This window comes from Nannospalax galili, unplaced genomic scaffold, assembly GCF_000622305.1.
Source record: "Nannospalax galili isolate Female #2095 unplaced genomic scaffold, S.galili_v1.0 scaffold1877, whole genome shotgun sequence".
Classification (NCBI taxonomy): domain Eukaryota; kingdom Metazoa; phylum Chordata; class Mammalia; order Rodentia; family Spalacidae; genus Nannospalax; species Nannospalax galili.
The window spans coordinates 125,656-143,451 of NW_008339061.1; the positions used below are offsets into that span (position 1 = coordinate 125,656).

The 17,796-nt window shown below is 46.4% G+C and overlaps 1 protein-coding gene across 1 annotated transcript in view; it reads right to left on the reverse strand.

Moving 5' to 3' along the window:
- The window catches only part of Col23a1 (collagen type XXIII alpha 1 chain), a gene marked incomplete at its 5' end in the record, with an annotated part of 364,233 nt that overhangs the window by 68,957 nt on the left and 277,480 nt on the right, over positions 1-17,796 (reverse strand). Inside the window, one exon of the mRNA XM_008833774.2 lies at positions 12,409-12,453. Coding sequence (XP_008831996.1) covers positions 12,409-12,453 — 45 coding nt within the window. The remainder of the gene's footprint in view (positions 1-12,408; positions 12,454-17,796) is intronic.

Here is a 17,796-nt window from a genome sequence, read left to right on the forward strand (position 1 = left end):
TGTCCATAACTCCAGTCCCAGGGGATCCGACAGCCTCTTCTGACCTCCGTGGGCATTGCATAACATGGGTGCACTTACCTACACGCAGACAGTACATACATACACATAAAATAAAAATAATAAAAAATATATATAAAAAGAAAAGACAACAGCTTTACTGAGATCTAATCCACATGCAGTCATCCCTCAGAGCGTGGGGGCTTCTTCAAGGACCACCAGGGATTCCAAAATCCACAGGTGTCTATTACAGAAAAGAGGGGCTGGAGAGATGGTTTAGTAGTTAAAAGCACTGGCTGCTCTTGCAGAGGACCTGAGTTTGGTTCCTAACACCCACATGGTGACTCATAACTATCAATAATTTCAGTTCTGGGACATTCAATGCTTTCTGGCCTAAGTGGGCACTGCATACATGTGGTGCACTTATGTAATGCAGGTAAAACACTCATACACATAAAATTAAAATAAATAAATTAAAAGTGGCATATTGGGGGTTGGAGAGATGGCTCGGTGGTTAACAGCACTGGTTACTCTTGCAGAACACCCGAGTTTGAATCCCAGTACCCACATGGTGGCTAACAACCATCTTTAACTCTAGTTCCAGGGGATCTGACATCCTCTTCTGGCCTCTATGGGCATTGCATGACATGAGTGCACTTATATAACACAGGCATAACACTCATACACATAAAATAAAAATAAATAAATAAAATTTAAAAAGTGGTATATTGCTATGCACTCCTTCCTGTGTATTTTGAATCATCTCCAGATTGTTTATAAAGTGTGTGTGCTTATATGGAGGCCAGAGGAGAACACTGGGTGTCCTGCTCTATCACTCTCCACATAATTCCCTTGAGACAAGGTCTGTCACTGAACCTGGAGCTAAAAGGGCAGCCAGCAAACCCCAGTGGTCCTCCTCTCTCTGCCCCCAACAATGCTGGGGTTATAAATGCATGTACAACCACACCCACAGGTTTAAATGGATGCTGGGGATTTGAACTCATGTCTTCACACCTGCATAGCAAGTACTCTTACCATTCTTATTACCGAGCCATCTCCCAAGCACATCCTTCACTTTTGAAAGGTAGTTCTGCTGGGTAGATTCCTGGCTGGGTGGTACTTTTGTTCACTAGCTCTTTGGACACATCATGTTCTCCCTCTGCTGATGGTGGGAGCACTGGCCTTGGTGACGCCCCTTGTAGGGATGAGTTTTTCTCTTACTGCTTTCAAGATTTTCTCTTTGGCTTTTAGCATTTTGCTCGGCTGTATCTTGGTCTATCTGTACATATTTATCCTACTTAAGAGTTCATTAAGTTTTTTTGGATTATAAAGAGTAATGACTGTGATGGTATTAACTGTCAACCCAACAGATTTTAGAATCAGGTGGGAGATGGGCCTCTGGGCGTGCCTGGGGGATTATCTTGACTGCATTAATTAAGGCAGGAGAATCTGCCTGCTATGGGTGGCACCATTTCCTGACTGGGATCCCAACTGTATAAAATGGAGAAAGTGATCTGAGCAGCAGTGTGTATTCAATGTACTTCTTAATTGTGGATGTCATGTGACCAACTGCCTCAGCTCCTGTCGTCTTGACTTTCCTTCCAGGATGGACAGCACCTCAAACTGTGAGCCAGTTTCTCCCTTAGGCTGCCTTTATCAGAGTATCTTAACGCAGGAAAAGAAACTAAGGAAAAACTAAGGAAAAGAAAAACTAAGGAAAAACTAAGGAAAAGAAACTAAGACATTCATTTCAGAAATTTTGGGACCTACCCTTCTTTCCTCCCTCCCCCTTCCCCCCTTCCTTTCTTTTTTTCTTCCTTCCTTCCTCCCTCTCTCCCTCCCCCCTTCCCTCCCCTCCTCCTCCTTACCTCCGTCCTTCTTTCTCCCTCCTCTTTGCCCATCTCCGTATCCCTTTCAGACAGGGTCAACCGTAGCCAAGGCTGGCTTTGAACTCTTTAAAAAAAGATTTATTTTTAGTGTATGAAATTTCAAAAATTCAATAAATAATAAAAAATTTAAGGTAAGTGAAAAATAAAATCTAGAATAAACTGTTTCCCAACTAAAGAAATCATAAATGTTCAAGGAGATATGCTTAACTCAGTTTAAGCATTACACAATATATACTATAAAACAGTTAATGGTAGTCATACCTGCAATTTTATGTGTTATTCATGATTTCAAAATAAATTCAAATTAAAAAATATTTATTTTTAGTTATGTGCATATGTGTGACTGCATGAGGGTTTGCGCACACGAATGCAGTGCCCTCAGAGGCTGGAAGAGGGCACTGGATCCCCTGGAGCTGGAGCTGCCAGATGTGAGTGCTGGGAATTGGACTTAGGTCCTCTGCAAGAGCGGTACTCACTCTTAATTGCTGAGCCATCTCTCCAGCCCCATGATACATTTTTCAAGCATTTTGTTTTCAACCCATTGCAGCTTTGAATCTAAAGTTTGTCTTTTATTGACAGTATGTAGTGGACTATGTTTGGAAAGCTTCCTTTTTAACAAAAGCCATTAATTAAAAAAACCATTTATTGGGCTGGAGAGATGGCTCAGCAGTTAAGAACACTGGTTGTTCTTGCAGAAGACCCAAGTTCGAATCCCAGAACCCACACAGCAGCTAAAAACTGTCCATAACTCCAGTTCCAGGGGATCTGACGGCCTCTTCTGTCCTCCACGGGCATTGCATGATGCGGGTGCCCTCACCTACGTGCAGGCAATACACTCATACACATTAAAAAAATCATTTATTTATTTTATTTTTATGTGTATGCCTGCATGTATGTAAGTAAGTGCACCACATGTGTGCAGGTGTGTGCAGGTGACCATGGAGGCCTGAAGGGTGTGTCAGATCCCCTGGAACTGGAGTTATGGATGGTCATTAGCTACCAAGTGGGTGCTGGAAACTGAACTTGGGTCCTCTACGAGATCAGCAAGTGCTCTCAACTACAAACTCATCTTTCCAGCCTCACTTAAAAACTTTAAAAATGTGGCAAAATTACTTAATATGAAACTTAGCATCCTATCCATTTAGGTGCAGTTTATTTTCCAGAACTTTTTCATATTGCAAAAGTGAAACCCTTGCCACTAAACCCCAGCTCACGTCTCCTCTCACTGTCCTACACTGTCATGTCTCACTGTCTTGACTGTTGTGACTTCCTTACAGTAAGTGAAATCACAGTGTTGCAGGCTTGTAACGGGCTTATTTTAACACAGCGCCTTCTCCATGTTCATTCAAGTGGCAGCATGCATCAGCTTTGGCAGGCCCTTCCTCCTTACGGCTGAATGCTGATCTATTATTCTGTTATATGCATGCTCCCACGTTTGGGTATCCCCTTGAATACTGGGGCTGCTTCTACCTTTTGACTATTGTGAATAATGCTTTTTTTTTTTTTTTCTGGTCTTGAGACAGGGTCTCTCTGTATAGCCCCAGCTGTCCTGAAACTCACTATGTAGACCAGGCTGTCTTTGAACTTACAGAGATCTGTCTGCTTCTGCCTCCTGAGTGCTGGGATTAAAGACATGTGCCACCACACCTGGCTTCCTACTAACATGTTGAAGATTTCTTTTCTGTTCCTCTGCTGCTACCACTCTGCTCTCCTCCCCATCTCCTTCCTCTCCTTCCTGCCAACTTCCTTCTTCCTAGCAACATGACAGTGGGTGTGAGGGAGTATCTCACCATGGGTTCGATGTGCTTTTCCATAATGGTTACTGATGCTGAAAATCTTTTGGGTCATGCTTTTTATTTATTTTTGACCAGTTCTATCAAGCTCTGTTTAGTTGGAGTATTTAATCCACTTATATGCAATGTAATTGTGCTTAATGTCTGCCAGTTGGCTATTTAATGTCACACACATCTTTCTTGTTCCTCTATCACCTCATTGATGTTTCCATCTTGTTAAATAGACATTTTCTAGCATATCACTTTAATTGCCTTGTTTCTTTTACTACATTTTTGTTGTTTTTCTAGTGGTCATTTTCCCTGGGGATTACAGTTAATAGCTTGATTTAAAAAATGTACTTTGGATTATTTACTTCCAATAGTATAGAAATAGTTTGCTCCAACGCAGTTAGGTTCTCCATGTCCTTCTTTGTATTAACATTGCTATAAAACTGATGTTTATTTAAGCCCATTATTTATTTACTTAAGCCCATCGACAGAGTTGTCACTGATGTGAGGTCTTGTCCCTTCCCTCCACTCCCCACCCCTTCTCTTTTCTTGCCTTCCTTTCCAGACAGGATCTTGCTATATAACCCAGGCTGGCCTCCAACTCAAGATCCTCCTACCTCAGCCTCCTGGGTGCTGGGATTACAGGTGTATGTCACTATACCCACTGAAGTTATAGTACTTTCTGTGTGGGCATGTTCGTGCATGGTGCTTATGTGGCGTCAGAGGACACTGTTGGGTGCCAGTCCTTAGGTGCCTTCCACCTTTTGTTTGAGACAGATTCTCTCATTGGTTTGGAATTTTGCCATCAGGCCAGGCTAGCTGAGTCACAAGATTATACGGATCTGCCCGTTTCCACCTCTCATCTCTCCATCTCTGGGGTTATAGGTGCATGCCGTCGAGCCCAGCTTTTTACATGGATCTGGGGATATGAACGCTGGTCCCCATATTTATGACTAAGCCATTGACCTTGGTGCCCTTTAATTATTTAGATGTAGTTTCCTTTAGTTCTTTGAATATACTTCTAATACCAGTATGATGTTTTTGTCTAGTAGGTCCATTTTGGGTTTCTTGGGGACAGTTACAATTGACTACTCCCCTCTCACTGTTGTGTGTGTGTGTGTGTGTGTGTGTGTGTGTATGGTGCATGTGTGTAGTATATACCCACGTATGTGTGTGCTCACACAGAGGCCAGAGGAGGATGTTGGTGTCCTGCTCTGTATCTCTCCACATTATTCCTTTGAGACATTCCTTTCACTGATCCTGAATCTAGGCTTGGGGCCCGTAAGTCTTAGTGGTCCTCTTATCACTGTCCCCCGAGGCCATACCCAGCTTTGTGCGTGGGTGTTGGAATTCGAACTCAGCCACGTATGTGTGTGCTCACACAGAGGCCAGAGGAGGATGTTGGTGTCCTGCTCTGTATCTCTCCACATTATTCCTTTGAGACATTCCTTTCACTGATCCTGAATCTAGGCTTGGGGCCCGTAAGTCTTAGTGGTCCTCTTATCACTGTCCCCCGAGGCCATACCCAGCTTTGTGCGTGGGTGTTGGAATTCGAACTCAGGTCCTCATGTTTGTGCAGCAAGTGCTTTTGTCCACTAAGCCAAACTCTATGGCCACATCCTCCCCCTTTAAAAAAGGTTTATTTTGCTGTTTTAAATTATGTGTCTACGTGTGTGCGCACATGAGTTCAGTGCCCATAGAGGCTAGAAGATGGCATCAGATCCCCTGGAGCTTGAATTACAGGCAGTTGTGAGCCTCCTGACATGGGCGATGGGAACTGAAGTCGGATCTACTGCAAGAACAGCACCCACTTTTAACCACTGAGCCATCTCTAGCTCCAAGACATTTTTCTAAAAAATAATTTCTTGGATGGCTGCCAGCCCTTTATGAATTCCAGGGTTCTGAGAGCATCAAACAGCCACAGTCTTTGGATAGATTTTTTACAGAGGCGGTTTTCAGAGGTCTTCCCTTCACCATTCCAGATGAACTTCCTCCAGTGGATCCTTACAAAGAGCTTCCGGGGCGGATTTAGAAAGGAAACTTGTAGCCCTGATACCTTGGTCCAAGGCTGGTGGCTGCAGAGCCACAGTGAGCACTCTGTATGCTAGACGGGTCTCAGCCAGGCATCTGATGATGGCTTTGTTCCATCTCTTTCTTCCTCCTTTCTGCAAGAGTCATTTATAGACCAATTCTGAGTGTCTCCACCCTGAGGAGAATTGACTTTGGTGGAGAGACAGCGCACACTTGCAGAACAGATGAGCAGAGCGGGTGTGAAGAGTGCTGGGGCAGCAGGAGGCATCTGGGCTTGGAAGCCAGTGGGGAGTGAGTGATGAGTCTTTGGGGAAGACTTCTGGAGGAGAATTCTGCCTAAGGTTCCTGGAGAGGATGAGGACCCCAGAGGGGAAGGACCATGTGGGGCTTCCCCAGTCAGGAGGTGAGATCTCCATTCTGTTTCAGATGGTTGAACAAAAACTGCAGAACCAGGGGAATATTGTCCAGGGAAGGCCTCTGCAGGGAGAGACTAAGGAACTGGTCCCATGGGCAGCGAGCTACTGCAGAAAGCATTCCAGGGCTAGAGAGAAGGCTCAGCAGTTAAGAACACTTGCTGTTCTTCCAGAGGATCGGGGTTTGGTTTCCAGCACCCACATATCAGCTAGCAACCATCTATAACTCCAGTCCCAGGGGATCTGACACCTTTTTCTGGCCTCTGTGGGCATTGCACACATGTGGTACACTTATATACATGCAAGCAAAACACTCATACACATAAAATAACAATTAAAGAATTAAAAAAGGAATCAGGGGCTGGAGAGATGGCTCAGTAGTTAAGAGCACTGACTGCTTTTGTTGAGGACCTGGGTTCAATTCCCAGCACCCACATGGCAGCTATGAACTGTCCTTAATTCTAGTTCCAGGGGAATCTGAAGCCCTCTTCCTATCTCTGTGGCATTGCATGACATGGGTGCACTCACATACATGCAGGCAATACACTCATACACATAAAATAAAAATAACAAATAAAATATATTTAAAAAAGGAAATCATTTCAGGTAGATGATATGCAGCACACCAAAGCAGCTTTCCTCTCAGGGGCACAGGAAAAGGCCTGCTTCATACAACGCCAAGATGAGCTTGTGTGTGGAACCATCTAGAAGTCAACACCACACTCAGCCAGAGCCAACCAGAGAGGAATATCCGCTTTGTGTGGCTCTTACCAGCTCTGCTAGGAAGAATCAGGATGCTCAGTGGACGGCTGCATATAGGAAGGGGCTGCCAACCTCTTAGTCTAGAGGCCAACCTTAGGCAAGACGGTGTTCCCCTTGTAACCTCAGCTTCTGCCTCTGCAAAATGGGGGTAGAAACCTATGCTCATCTTGCAGTCCTCTGAGGATCACGTGAGATGCAAGATTTTGAAGGACTCAGTACAGAGCTGGAGCCCAGTGCATTCCTGTGTGTGTGTGTGTGTGTGTGTGTGTGTGTGTGTGTTCAGGTGTGCATGGAGGTCAGCAGTCAACCTTGGGTGTTGTTCTTCCTCATGCACAGTCCAACTTGTTTTTTGAGACAGGGTCTCTCACTGGCCTGGCGCTTATCCATTCAGCCAGGATGACTGGTGAGGGAGCCCCAGGGATCTGCTAGTCTCTGCCTCCCAGTTCTGGGATTGCAAGTGTGGGCTACCATGTCCAGCTTTTTATGTGGGTGTTGGGAATCCAACTCAGGTCCTCATTTAAGCAGCAAATGCTTTATTGACGGAATCTTCTCACCAGCCCACTTGTTTGTCTTTATTGTAAGCTAGGATCAAAATTCTAATGGCTTTTCTTTTCTCTTGTTACTGTTCAACTGCCATCTGTTACATTTTTTATTATTTTCTTGAGGCCCTTCATTTGACAAAATATTTACTAATGAGTTATTAGTAACCTTAATTATTGAAATATAACTACATTAATTATTTAATTTGGTCGAAGTATAATTATGTGTGTTATTTAATTTGATTCATCTATTCACATATATTAGTCAATGCCTGGACATATTATCCTATATTCAACACAAATCTTCCATATAATTTGGAACAATGCAAAAATTAAAACCATGTGGTTATTTCATTAAGGCTAAAGTACTTTTTTTCAAAGCCTCAGTTTTTTTGTCCTTGTCAAATTCTTTAAATTATTTTAAACAAAAACATAGATACATAAAAACATAAAAATGCGTATTAATGGGGAACCAGGTAATGTTTCATTACATGTATATATATTACATAATGTTTAAATTAGGTTAAATCAGGTTAAAATTACTAAAATTACTCCAAATAGTTATCATTTTTTTTTATGATGGAAACTTTCTTTTCTTTCTTCTTTTTTTCTTTTTGGTCTTTTTGGGACAGGGTCTCCCTGTAGCCTTACCTAGGAACTCACTATGTAGACCATGCTAGCCTTGAACTCACAGAGATCCTCTTGCCTCTGCCTCCTGAGTGCTGGGACTAAAGGTGTGTGCTACCACGCCTGGCTATGATGAAAACTTTCAACGTGCCGCCTCCTAGTTTTTTGTTTTTGAAATACACAGTACATTGGTATGTATGGTCACTTGGGGGTGGGACCAGAACTTCTTGCTTACAGTTAACTGTTATTTGGTACCTGTGTTCAGCATCTCCCTTTCCTCTTTGCTCCCCGCCCCCAAGCTCTGGTCACCCCCATCTTCTCAAGTTCTATATCACTTTTTATTTATTAAACCTTTTTTGATTTATTTTTACTTTATGTGTATGAGTGTTTTGCCTGCAGGTATGTAAGTGCACTATGTGTGTACAATGCTCCTAGAGACCAGAAGAGGGTGTTGGATCCCTTGGAACTGGAGTTACAGATGGCTGTTAGCCACTAGGTGGTGGAACTGAACTCGTGTCCTCTGCAAGAGCAGCCAGTGCTCTTAACTGCTGAGCTGTTTCTCCAGGCCTGAGATCACATTTTAGATTCCATATGGGTGAGATCACGTGATCCATCCTTGTCTTACTGTGCCTGACTTATTTCACTTAGCATAATGTCCTCCAGTTCCATCCATTTTCTGGAACTGACAGAATTTCATTATTTTTTTTTAAAGGGTAAGTACGGTTCCATGTTGCATACAAACTGTATTTTATTCCACTCATCTGTGGATGGAATCTGGGTTGTCTATACTTCTCAGCTGCTATGAAAAGTGGTGAACAGAGGAACACAGATGTCTGTCACTCACAGTGGCTTCATTTCCTCAAATAGATACCTAGGGGTGGTAGAGTTGGATCCTATGGGTAGATTGATTTTTAACTTTGAGGAAATTCCATACTGATTTCCACAACAGCAATTCCACTAACAGTGGGCAGAGGTCCCTTTTCTCCACATCTGTATCAGCACTTGTTATCTTTAGTTCTTTGGATGACAGCCCTTCCTATGGGGCGAGGTCATGCAGCCAATGGTTCTGATCTGCCTCTACCTGGTAAGCATCGATGTGAGCTTCCCTCCCCTTGGCCACTTTTGTTATTGCTAATTCCGCCTCCCTCCCTCCCTCTCTCCCTCCTCCCTTCCTCCCTCCCTCCCTCCTCCCTTTCCCCCCCTCCTTCCCTTTTTCTTCCCCTCCCACCCTCTCTGACCTCTTGCTTTGTCTTCAGGCTCCTGCCTCAGCTTTCTGAGTGCTAACACGCCCAACTATAGGCTGATATTTCTTGAGATAAAAATCAAAATTAGATTCTAAGAAAGTGTGCCCAAGCAAACAACAAATCACTGATCAAGGAAATTCCAGCCTAGGCTTTTTCTAGGCAAACATATTCCCCTTATTCCCCTTTTTAAGTTTCTTAAGTTGGACGACAATGAAAATGCCTCAGTGCTGATTCCACGATTACAACAGTGCATTTACATGCTACCCCTAGAGCAATGAATGGCACAGAAGTTCTCTCTCAGCCTCCCCAGTGCTGGGATTTTGTGTCCAACCACACCCAACTCCTGTTGGGCATGGCATGTCTTTAAAAATATTTTATTTATTATTTTTATTTTATGTGTATGAGTGTATTGCCTGTATATGTGTTAAGTGCACCTGTGTTGTTCAGTGCCTGTGGAGGTCAGAAGAGGGAGTCAGATCCTCTGGAACTGGACTTACAGGTGATGGGTCCTAGAAACTGAACATGGGTCCTCTGAAAGAGTAACAAGTGCTGTTAACTGCTGAGCTATCTCTCTAACCCATATTGCTTTTTGAAACAGGGTCTCTCCCTGGCCTGGAGGTCACTGGTTCATCTAGTGGTCAGAGAGTCCCAGGGATCTGCCTGTCTCTGACTCCCAAGTGTTGGAATTGTAAGTGTACACAACCATGCTCAGGTTTTTCTGTGGGTTCTGGGGATCAAACTCTGGTCCTCAGGCTTGTGCAGCAAGCACTTTACTGATTAAGTCATCTCCTCAGCCGCTCTAATGGGTTTTGGAGTGAACTGAGTTATATTCTATTTTATCCTTAAAAATGTGACTGTATTCCTCATCTCCTTCCAGGAAGGATGTCAGCAAGTGTACAACAGAAGGCAATGAAATCTTTCACAAGGGTAGAAACTAAGAACTGAAAGATGAAGTGTGCATCTGGCAGGGTGTAGACGCAGGGGGCGATTACACACATCATTCAGAATAAAGGGAGCTCCTGCACTTCAACATAAAACGGCTGTCAGTTTTTGGAAGTCAGGCACAAAGAGAAACGTAAGGGTGTTTGCTCCCAGTGAACTCTGGGAGCTCACAGGGAGGCTTCTGTACGAGCATGAGAAGCCCAGGCCCAGGCAAGTGTCCATTGAACCTGTCCTGGCTTTCCAGTTAGCCGGAGGTTCCTCTCGGCCATGAATCCCCTGGCCCTGTGGTTCCTTGCCACCATGCCCTACCTATGAATTGGTTTAAGGGATAAGTATCCACTCACTGTTCCATCTACTTACATGCCAGATACTGGAGACTTGGGGGTGGCCTTATTCATGGGGTCGTAGAAGGCTTTCTAGGGGAGTTACCAGAGTTTGATTTGGAAGTTGACGTGAAATGGACTTGCGGTAAGAGTCCAAGTGGAGGAAGAAACATCTGGGGTAGGGGAAGAGGTCAGAGTGAAGGCTCAGAGGTGACAAGGCCCTGGACATCCAGGGTGAGGCTGTGTGTAGGGGACAGGGTGGGCAGTGAGAGCAAGAGACTGTGGTCATGAGGACAGAGAAGGCAACACAGACCTGAGAGATGGAAGGGACTTGGTGTGGGGAAAGGGAGGGTCAAGGACACTGCCAGGTGTCTATACAGGGAGCAAGTGACTGGCATCTCCTCCTTTCGATGGGGAAGTGGAGGCGAGGAGGTGGGACCATGCTGGGTTGAGAGGGGCAATGTCTAATCTCCAGGGCCCAAGATGGGAGGGAGATGCTGTCAGTGTCTCGGGGAAGCTGGAGTCACAGGAGTGGGATGCTGTGGGGAAAGGGAAGTGAGGGTCAAGGGCTCATTTAAGAGGTTAGCAGGATCTAATAGAGGAGCCAGAGAGTCAGAGATGTGTGTGTGGTGGGGAGAGTTGGCTTGGGATGGAGCCAGAAATAACCAGGGTGGAGGAGGGGCTAGCGGTGAGTTTCAAGAAAGACAAAGACAGTGAAGAGCAAGCAGTTTTGTTCTCTGTTGGTAATTTATGAGCACTCTCAGGGGATCATTAACTCAGAGAACATATACCTAGGAAGCATGCTCTTGAAGCAGCACCAGATATCCAGGGAGAACGAATTCCAAGATGTCTATAATCATCGATCACATTTAAAAACAGAATTCTATAGTCCTCAGGCAGCAAATGCTTCATCTAACTTGCAAGTTTTGCATCAATTTCACCCCTAGCTCTGATCACTTCTCTTACGCATGTAGCCACCTTAAATTCATTCAGTTGATCTGAGATTATTAGCTCCACCTGTAGCATCTCTGCTCCCAGACCAGTACAAATGAACAGGAAGAGGGATGTATACTTATTAGGCTTCCAGCTGACTTTTTTTTTCTTACTGGTAAATAAATAAGGAAGGAGGGAGGAAGGGAAGGAAAGAAGAAGGAAGATACATTGCAATGTGTCATGTTGAAGCCATATCATCAATAGCTACTTTGGCCTAGATGATGTCAATGATGTCACAGATGTGACAGGCACAGGAGCTGGGGTAGAGGCCGCTTAGGGAACAGTGGCTGAGAGTCAGGGAAGGGGAAAGGCTATGGGGGACTGTGCAGAGTGAGGTCATCGTGGGTGAAATGGAGGTGATGGGAAGGAAGTGTCAGTGGGGACAGGGGAGCCTGGGGTTCCCTTGGAGGAAGGTGATGAATCCTTGTCCTGATGGCTCTGCCAAAGGCAGGAGAGGCCAGGTCTGGGGAGGGGCTGGGACATACGGGGAACTGTTGTATTGTGTGGAAGGTCCCAGGAGAGAGAACAGGGACTGGCACAGTCTCTGCCTCCTGCCCTAAAGGGGAGCTATTTCAGAATGGTTGACCAAGAATTGAGTTTCTAGGGCTGAAAGATTCAGGGAAAGGCTGAGGACACAGAGGGGCTAGTTTGGGAATTATGGATGTCAAGAAACTAAGAAATGACAATACTGGGCACAGTGACCTCCAAAGACAGTAACTGGTGTTTAAGAGGGAAGACCTGACCCAGGACCCGGACCAGGACCAGGACAAGGACAAAGAAGTATGTGTGTGGCACCTCCAGCCAGGTCTGGAGCCCATGTTATCTCCCTCAGCCTAGGCTTAGGAACTAAGAAAATTTGGGACTCACCAGGGTCGCCTCTTCGTCCAGGTTTGCCTCGCCTTCCTGGGGGACCTAGACAGGAAAACAAGGATGGATTCATTGAGAACGGAAGCCAGTGGGTTTGTGCATGGCCTCTGGATGCCTGCTTTCCAATGCCAGCAGAGTTGGTCGAGCCCACTTGCCCCCACCCACAGAGCACTCTGGGAGCAGCCTCCCCGAGGCTAGTGGAAGAGGGATGGTGGGGAGACCCCTCTTCCTTCTGCCTCTCTCTGCCCTCGCTCTTCCAGGCCCTCCTCCACAATGCCGTCCCCATCCATCTGTTCTTTTTTTCTTTTTGAGACAGGGTCTTCCTGTAGACCCAGCTGTCCCGGAACTCACTATGTAGACCACGCTGGCCTTGAACTCACAGAGATCCGCCTGCCTCTGCTTCCTGAGTGCTGGGATTAAAGCCATTTATTCATTTATATTCATTCATAGGCTCTCCCTCAGCCAAGATTACTCCCCGGACACTTGAAACAGGAGAGTTTGCAGCTGACAAACTTCAGACTTAGGAGGAAGATAAGGCTGAGGGCAGAAGTTTTCTTACAAAAGCCCCGGAGAAACGCTCTGTAGTATCCCCTAAACAAAATGACAAAGCCAGCACCATAAAGATCAACACTAATTTCCTGGACACAGGTTTTGAATTTGGAGCTTGTGCTGGAATCGCCCAGGAACCATCAACCTGGGAAAGAAGAAGCTTCTAGCACCCCCAAACAAATGGCTGCTTGCATCTGCATAGGAGTCACAGCTGATGGGGTGTGTCAAGGCCCATGCCTGTGGTATCTGCACCCATTTCCTGGCCAACTGACTCCTAGACATCTCCAAGTGCATATCTCACTATCTGAGGCGCACTGAGGCCCAACACTCATCTTTATCTCCTACGTGTCCATTGTGGGACTGGTGACATCTGGGAACCTTGTGAACCAGCCACGCAGAATAACTAAGCTCCAGTGTTTGGGGGGAACTCTCAGCGTCCTTGGCGGCCTTCTAGCCTCTGTGGATGCATTTGTTTTTAGGGAGTACAAACATGTGGGGATAAGATCTCCATCAGCCTGCTGGTACCATGCTCTTCAGCTTGTGGAGGGAGAATACCCAATTTTTACCCATAGAACCTTGGGGCCCTTGCCAGGCCATAGTAGGCCGAGCTGTGGGGCATGGCAGGAAAGGAGGCCCAAATGGGAAATAAAAAACCAGCGCCGTGGCATTCTGACGGTCATCACTAGGCACAAGTATAAAATTCTCTGTCTGTGTTAACTTAGGCCAGATTTGCTTTTATTGAGGTGGCTGAACAAATGCATTTGTCTGGGTGGTTCTCCTGGGTGGCATGGTTCGGCAGCAGGCCCACTGGAGAGGGATGCAACAGAGTTAACTGGGCAGGCAGGGTGGGATGCCCTGCCTCTGGGGGCCTTCCTACAAAGCTCCCAGTAGCCCCGAGCTGGGACATCCCTGAGCATGCTGGGCCTGTGGGCTGCCCGCTTTCCAGACTGGCTGTGACTCCTAGCTGAAAGGGTCCAGGTGGAGAAGAAGGAGGAGGCTGCTTGGGGACACACTCCAGGGCTAGCCCCAGGAGGTTCTGGAGACTTTTGTGGGATTCACACACATGGCCAGTGGGTCTACCCTTTATTCTGTTCACACTCCGTTGCGCAACTCAAGGGAGGCCACACACCCAAACCCAAACTCGCCTTCCAATTGCTTCCCTCACCCAAGTGAAGGCATCACCAGCACTCAAGTAGCTAAGCCAGATGGCATCTGGGGCCACCCTGCCACCCCCTCCCCATTCCCAACCTCACTGCTTTTGTTCCCACCACCCCCACCCAGCCATCTGCCCCTTCTGCTTCATCTCTTAACAGGAGGGAGCTCACCTCTGAGCAGCCAGGCTCTTATCTAGCCGTGTCCCTTTCCCAGCATGCCCTGGGGATGTTGACCGAGAGAAGGTAGAAGAGAGTATGATGGGTAAGGTGGCCTCAGTCCTCTCCTTATTTGTTTCAAATAACCATTAGTCAGGTGTGTCTAACCTTTTGATAGGGCAATACAGGGTTGTCATGTACAAAGTTTAGGCTCAAGAACTACCCACTCAAGTTGCAAAAAACCAAAAAAACAACAAAAAACCCCTTATATTTTAAGTAAGGTTATGACTCTGTGCTGGGCCACATTTATAGCTATCCTGGGCTACATGCACCTATGGGCCTCAGATTGAGCATGCCTGGCAAGCCAACAAACTCCAGGGCTTAAGAGAAGACATAGCACCACCGACTTTGATGGGCCCAGGTGGTTTTGAAGTGGTGTGCTTTCTGCCTCTTTTGCCCCCACTTCAGGAAGATGGGGGAAGCGGGCTAGGCTTGGCCATCAGAGGCCTTGGGAGAGAGGGAATATACTGAAACTGGGCTCCACACTACTAGGAGGTTTCTACTCTGCTAAGTTTGCAAACAGCAAGGTCAGATACACAGGGCGATTGGACTGTGGGTGCTGAGGGTGGGGGAACAGGCAGGATGGTCCCTTAAGACCATCTAGAGGTCCCAGCCATGGTGCCTTTGGACATGAACTTGGGACTCTTTGGCTCCAAGTCTTCCACTGCTTTTCCAATATTCTCATCTCTTCTGCAGTCCTCAAGTGACGGAGTAGAGATGAGAGCAGAGACTAAGCCAGGTGAAAAGACTTTCCCAAGGTCCAGGCTGGTGTCTCCTGGAGTCTTTCACAGACAGTCTGTGGTTCCTTAGGTTCAAAGGCAGTTGGTCTTGACCTGCTGAACCACTAGCAGGCAGCCTTGGGGCCCCAGCATATCTGAGTATCAAGCAGATAGGCTGACCTCCAGCCTGCTGCAGTTAAAATATGATATGCCTCCAAGCCATGAAGAACTAGGTCCCATCAAGTTTTTTTCTTTGATTTTATTTCCCCTCCTTTCTACAAGTAGGAGAGGCTCTCCCTACCACCACAGACTCAGCCACTCAGGAAGATACCTGGGAGTCTATCACAATTGGCCTGCTCATGCATATATGGGGAAACTGAGGCTGGGAGGGATTGGACAGGTCTTGCCCAAGGAGCTGCTATCCCAGCTGTGAGTCTGCAGGTCATAAAGATGAGCCTGGGCTAGAAGAAAGTCATTGTCCCTATGATAATACTGTTAACTTGATGGGATCTAGAATTATTTAGGGGAAAAGCTTTGGGTGTGCCTGGAAGGGAGTTTTTAGTTTAGGTTAATGGAGATGCGAATACCCAGCCTAAATGTAGGTGGCACCATTCCATGGGCTGGGGTCCCAGACTGAATAAAAAGGGGAAAGTGAACTGAGCACCAGCGTTCATCTCTCTCTATTTCCTGACTGTGGATCCCATGTGACCAACGGCCTCATGCTTGTCCTAACCTTCTGTGGTGGACTGTGTCTTCCAACTGTGAGACAAATAAACTCTTCCTTAAATTGATTTGCAAGGTGTTTTGTTGCAGCGGTAAGAAGCCAATACAGTCCCTGACGTCCTAGTTTGCTTTCTATTGTGATGGCAAAGCACTCGGACCAAAAACAACTTGGGGAGGAAATTGCTTATTTGGCTTACACATCTGATCGCAGTTCATCATTGAGGAAAACCAGGGAAGAAACTCAAGGCAGGAACTTGGAGGCAGGAGCTGAAGCACAGGCCATAGAGAAACGCTGCTTACTGACTTGCTCCCCTGGCCTGTGCTCAGCCTGCTTTCTTATACAACCCAGGACCACCTGCCCAGGGGTGGAACCACCCACAGTGGGCTGGGCCCTCCCATATCATTCAACAATCAAGAAAATGCCTCACAGACATCACTACAGGCCAATCCAATAGAGGAAATTCCTCAGCTGAGGTTCCCTCTTCCCAGATGTGTCAGATGGACAAATAAAGCTATCCAGCACACCAACCTTTCGTGAGAACCTGTCTCTGGGTCTGGGTCTGTCAGCTGTGGAGATAGCAGTATTTTATAGCAGATGTATCTGCAGAGCCCCCTTCCAGAAGCTGTGGGCAACAGACATCTACAAGGTGCTGAGCAGGAGAGGGAGAGACCTGAGTGACAGGGAAGCTGTGGACTCAGAGCAAGTGATTCAACCTCTGTGAGCGTAGGCTCCCAACACAGGAAGATATAGGTTTGACAATGGTGGTCACTACATATATCCTACAGAAACAGTCACAGATGAGCCAGCTGCAGAGGACACAATAGGAGTTCCTATTTGAAACCTCGAGGAATGACTGTCTGGAGGGGCTCCGGGCCTTTATGGTCTGGGGTCTTGATATAAAGGGTTTTTCTGCTTCTCCTAGACAAGTCTCAGAGCACTTCTACCTCTCTGGGTTGTGCAAAGTCAGATGCTGGGCTCTCAAGTGAAACACTGTCTTTTAAATTTTTTCCTTTCTGGTGCTGGAGTTGGAACTCAAGGCCCCACACATGCTAAGGCAAGTGTTTCATTGCTGAGTCACACCTCCAGTCCCTAGATTTTACCTTGAATGTGTAAGTGTCAGGTTAACCCTATGGAAAGCAGGGGCTTTTCCAAGTCCCTGACCATCTGCAAACCTGGACTTGGAACACAGAAGCTGAGCATTCCAAAGCCATCGAGCTGTCCAGGAGTGGGATGGCTCCATGCTGCCCAGAGGTTTCTGGCACGACACAGGCCAACAAAGGCTCCAGTTCATGGCTGAGTGACTCAGGATGTTTGTGGCCACCATCTGCACATTAAATAAACTTCAGGGCTTCAAGGCAAGATACCTGGGAACATTTTTTTTTTTTTAGTTCCAGGCTGGCCTGGAACTTGCTATGTAGCTAAGGATGACCTTGAACTCCTGATCTCCTGCTGCTTCGGTCTCCTTACTGCTGAGGTTACAGGTGTGCACTATCACACATAGTTTATGTGGTGCTGGAGACACAGCCCAAGGCTTTGTGTATGCTAGGCAAGCACTGTACCAAGTGAGCTCCCTTCCTGGGTTAAAAGGGAACATTTCTAACACAGAGAAATCTCATCTTTGGTTGAAGTGGAAAATTCACACTATTGATCAAAGGGAGACCTGAACCCTGACAGGCTTCATCAGAGACCCAACTGGTAAGTTATGATTTTGCTCTCAAAGCGGTAGTGTCCCCTGAACCTGCCTGCCACGACTTCCCCTAATGGCATTTCCATCAGCACCTGCCCTTTTGCTGGCCTCTTATGAGATGGCCACTCATCCCAGTGGGATGTGCAGGAGACAGAGTTCCCAAGCCTCCGTCTCATTTTAATGGTCTGCCTGGCTTCTCAGCCCTCAGGGTTGACTGACCACCCCCCCTGCCAGCCTCAGAGGGCAGGTACTTTTGTACAGATTTTCTAATTGCATCTATTCAACAATTCCATGAACAGGCTCTTTTATTTCCCTCTATTCTTTATTCCTTATAGACCA